At 42.3% G+C, this 4,043-nt stretch overlaps 1 gene segment (V, D, J or C); it reads left to right on the top strand.

The window, feature by feature from the left end:
• The first annotated feature begins 573 nt into the window (after positions 1–573).
• Positions 574–1,238, top strand: LOC125615392. The segment is given in 2 exon segments: positions 574–746; positions 943–1,238. Coding segments are annotated over 2 exon segments (348 nt in total).
• Positions 1,239–4,043: the final 2,805 nt, after the last annotated feature.

Genomic DNA, 4,043 nt, shown 5'->3' with positions numbered 1-4,043 from the left:
AGAGAGAGAGAGAGAGAGAGAGAGAGAGAGAGAGAGAGAATTTTTAATATTTATTTTTTAGGTTTTGGCGGACACAACATCTTTGTATGTGGTGCTGGGGATCAAACCCGGGCCGCATGCATGCCAGGCGAGCGCGCTACTGCTTGAGCCACATCCCCAGCCCCTGTTGGAAACATTTCCAATGCAGATGGTGATCTACTGACTTTAAGAAATTGTTTTACTCCTTAATACTCATTGCTTACTATCAAACAGTTTTCCTTTATAAAAATTTTAATATAATTGATTTTTCAAAAATCTCTGTCAATCTATGTATCTTGGGAAATGGGCTTAATGTTTTTGTGATGCTTCAGGGTTCCAGTTGAAACATTGGTCCTGTCTAAAGCACCAACCTCCTTCCTCACAAAAACGTCTTTGAAATCAACTGTTGTAAGTAAGAAGAATATACCCCTTTTATCTTCATTCACCTGAAACATGGCCCCTTCCCCTACACTGTCCTCACACAATTCTGGAGCCACCACTGCTGTCTCCCTGGGCCACTGGGGGTGGAGCTCCTTGTTAGGGGAAGGACAGAGCTCAGATGTGACTGGTGCTCAGGGAGTCAGGTGGAACCTGTTGCCTGGAAGAACAAGCTTGTCTGGCCCAAGACCTGACACCTGCAGAGCAGGGAGAAGACCCAGCAGCCAGGCCAGCAGCCATGCAGAGGGGACTGGGGGCTCTGCTGGGGCTTCTGTGGGTGCAGCTTTGCTGTGAGTCAGGTTCCTCCCAGATGGGGCTGGCGGTGTCCCAGGGCTGACAGTGTGAGGGAGGGCAGGGAGAGCTGGCACCAAGCCCCCTCCCTGTGCTCCATCCTCATGGTGTTTCCTGGGATATTCTATAGGTTTGTGAACTGGTCATGGATTCCCCAGTGACACCAGCTGTGTTTGCTTTTCTCTTTCCAAGCAGGGGTGAGAGGGCAGCAAGTGGAGCAGAGTCCTTCAGCCCTGAGGCTCCAGGAGGGAACCAGCTCTACTCTGAGGTGCAATTTTTCCACCAACATTTACAGTGTGCAGTGGTTCCGACAGAATCCTGGGGGCAGCCTCATCAGTCTGTTTTACCTGGCTTCAGGGACAAAGCAGGAGGGAAGATTAAAGGCAACAGTGGATGCTAAGGAGCGCTACAGCACCCTGCACATCTCCACCTCCCAGCTGGAAGACTCAGGCACCTATCTCTGTGCAGTGAGGCACAGTGCTCCCAGGTGACCTGCAGCCTGTCACCAAACTGCAGCTGCACCTGCAGCACAGCCTCTGCCTCAGGGAGGGCTTGCCCAGCGGCCTTTGCACAGCTATGGGTGTCCTGATTCATGTCATAGCACTGTCACCTCTGCTAACAGGAGACTTCTCAGCACTGTCATCACACATGGATGGCACCCTTTCCCTCCCTTAGGCCATTTGTAAAAACATTTTGCAATAAGGATGCTTTAGAGCAACTGATAAGAATGCTAGGGCCCCAAATACTCTTAAAAGAGATCCCCTGGCTGAGCTTGTGAATGACATCTACATTACTGTGATGAAAAATGCTTAAAAAGATAATTGTCAACAAATAGAAATCAGATGTTCCAGTGTTCCAGCTGATTGCAGATTGTTCAATTTCCAACATAAAGGAAAATGTGATGTGACATTAGATATCTTGTACATATGTAATGCTTGTATTTAGATTTTTTTCACTTCTGTAACCTCTGAAAAATATAAAGAAAAGTTCCTACTTGTTTTTTAGTGTCAGGATTATACAGCAAAATTGACCTGCTTGAGCTCACCTGGTGATAAGCTAGTGAAGTTTAGCAGGGATTCCCACTCAGGAAATCTGATATTAGAGTTTGTGCTGTGAACTAGCCAGGGCAGAAGACTCCCAAATGGAAAAGATGTCTATGGGTAGAGTTCTACAACATGTTCTCCTCCATCACTGATGAAAATATCCATTTAATCCTTTCCCAATGGCACCCTTTAAGGAAATGTTTATTAATGTTTAATTTTGTTGCATGGAAATCCAGTGCAATTCCTTGCACTTTGGAGAATCTATCACTCATGATTTCGTAACATCATTTAGGGCCTAGGAAAGGGAGTAGAAATCCTCAAGCATACCCCTCAAGGAAACTTTTATTTTTCTGTAGACACCTATCAAGACTTATCTCAAACAAACAAACAAACAAAAAAAAACCCAAAGTTTAATCCTATATGTGGATTAGTTGCAGTGTAAATTGATTCTCAGCATTGCAGCTCTTTGTGCTAACATAAGGGATTACCTTGGAAGGAGCTGGTCCATGAGATTAAGATGAAGACACCTGGGCAGCTCCAGTGGAGCTGGGAGTAGGACCAGCTTCCTGGGAATGTGACCCATACAGTTCTCAGGGCCTGGCACTCAGGATGGGTCTGGAGATTGACATAATATTTTGCTGTTGGTATTTTGAAATTTTTTGATTATTTTGTGTGAACTTGTGTTTTGTAAGTGAATCTGATAAGATGGAGCATGTGCATGAGAAGAGGAGACACCTGGGGCTTCAGGAAAAGGACACATGTGACCTGTGGTTGAAGGACACAGTGGGCAGCCTATGAGCTGAGCAGTTGGTCTAGCCCATTCCAAGAGCAGGTGCATGCAGGGATTCCTGATGTCTGTGGGTGGCAATCAGTGTTGCTAGTTAGTTTTTACAAAATGAATGCATATGTGTGGACATTGCAGTAAAGCATTTTGGAGTGATTAGAATCCTTTGAAAAGTTTATAAAGTCTGGCTTTGAAAATCGATGCCATAGCAGAATAACTATGCACAGGTTAAGAAACAGGAATGCCTGGTTTTTTACTTGATAGAACATTAGATGGTCATTAACATAGCAAGTATGAAATCTGCATAACAGAAAGGATAATATTATTACTAGATATTGAATTCAAGCAGAAAATTTTAGATTAAAACATTAGTTATACTTGACAGTAACATGCATTTTAAAACATTGTACACAAATGGAGCACAACTTCTCTTTCCTCTGGCTGTACATGTTGCTGAGTCACACCAGTAGTATAATCATACATGTATATAGGGTAATAATGTCTGTTTCATTCTATTGTCCTTCCTATCTCCATATCCCCAGTCTTCCTATCACTCCCCTCTGCACAATACAAAGTTCCTTTATTCTTCCCTATCGCCCCTCCCCCCATGCTGTGAATCAGCATCTGTTTATCAAAGTAAACATTCAGTATTTGTTTTTTGGGGGATTGGTTTAGTTCACTTAGCAAGATTTTCTCTAGTTCCATCCATTTACCTGAAAATGACATAATTCCATTCTTATTTAAGGCTGAGTAATATTTCTTTGTGTGTATGTACCACATTCTTTTTATTCATTCATCTGTTTAAGGACATCTATGTTGGTTTCATAGTTTAGCTATTGTGAATTGAGCGGCTAAAAACATTGATGCAGCTGTGTCACTGTAGTATGCTGATTTTAAGTCCTTTTGGTATAAACCAAAGAGTGGGATAGTTGGGTCAAATGGTGGTTCCATTCCAAGTTCTCTGAGGAATCTCCATACTGCTTTCCAGAGTGGTTGCACCAGTTTGCAGTCCCACCAGCAATGTATGAGTGTACCTTTTCCTCCACATCCTCGAAAACACTTATTGTTGCTTGTATACGTGATAATTGCCATTCTGACTGGAGTGAGATGAAATCTTAGTTTTGATTTGCATTTCTCTAATTGCTCAAGATGTTCAACACTTTTTCATATACTTGTTGATAATCATATTTCTTCTTCTGTGTAGTGTCTGTTCAGTCCCTTAGCCCATTTATTGATTGGGTTATTTATTTTTTTGGTGTTAAGCTTTTTGAGTTCTTTATATATCCTAGAGATTAGTGCTCTATCTGAGGTGCATGTGGTAAAGATTTTTTTTTTCCCATTCTGTAGACTCTCTCACTATGTTGTTGATTGTTTTATTTGCTGAGAAGAAGCTTTTTAGTTTGAATCCATCCCATTTATTGATTCTTTATTTTATGTCTTGTGCTTTAGGAGTCTTGTTCAGGAAGTCA

Source organism: Marmota marmota, unplaced genomic scaffold (assembly GCF_001458135.2).
Source record: "Marmota marmota marmota unplaced genomic scaffold, marMar, whole genome shotgun sequence".
Taxonomy (NCBI): domain Eukaryota; kingdom Metazoa; phylum Chordata; class Mammalia; order Rodentia; family Sciuridae; genus Marmota; species Marmota marmota.
Note: the sequence above shows the minus strand (reverse complement) of the source record. Positions and strands in the feature narration are given on the sequence as shown.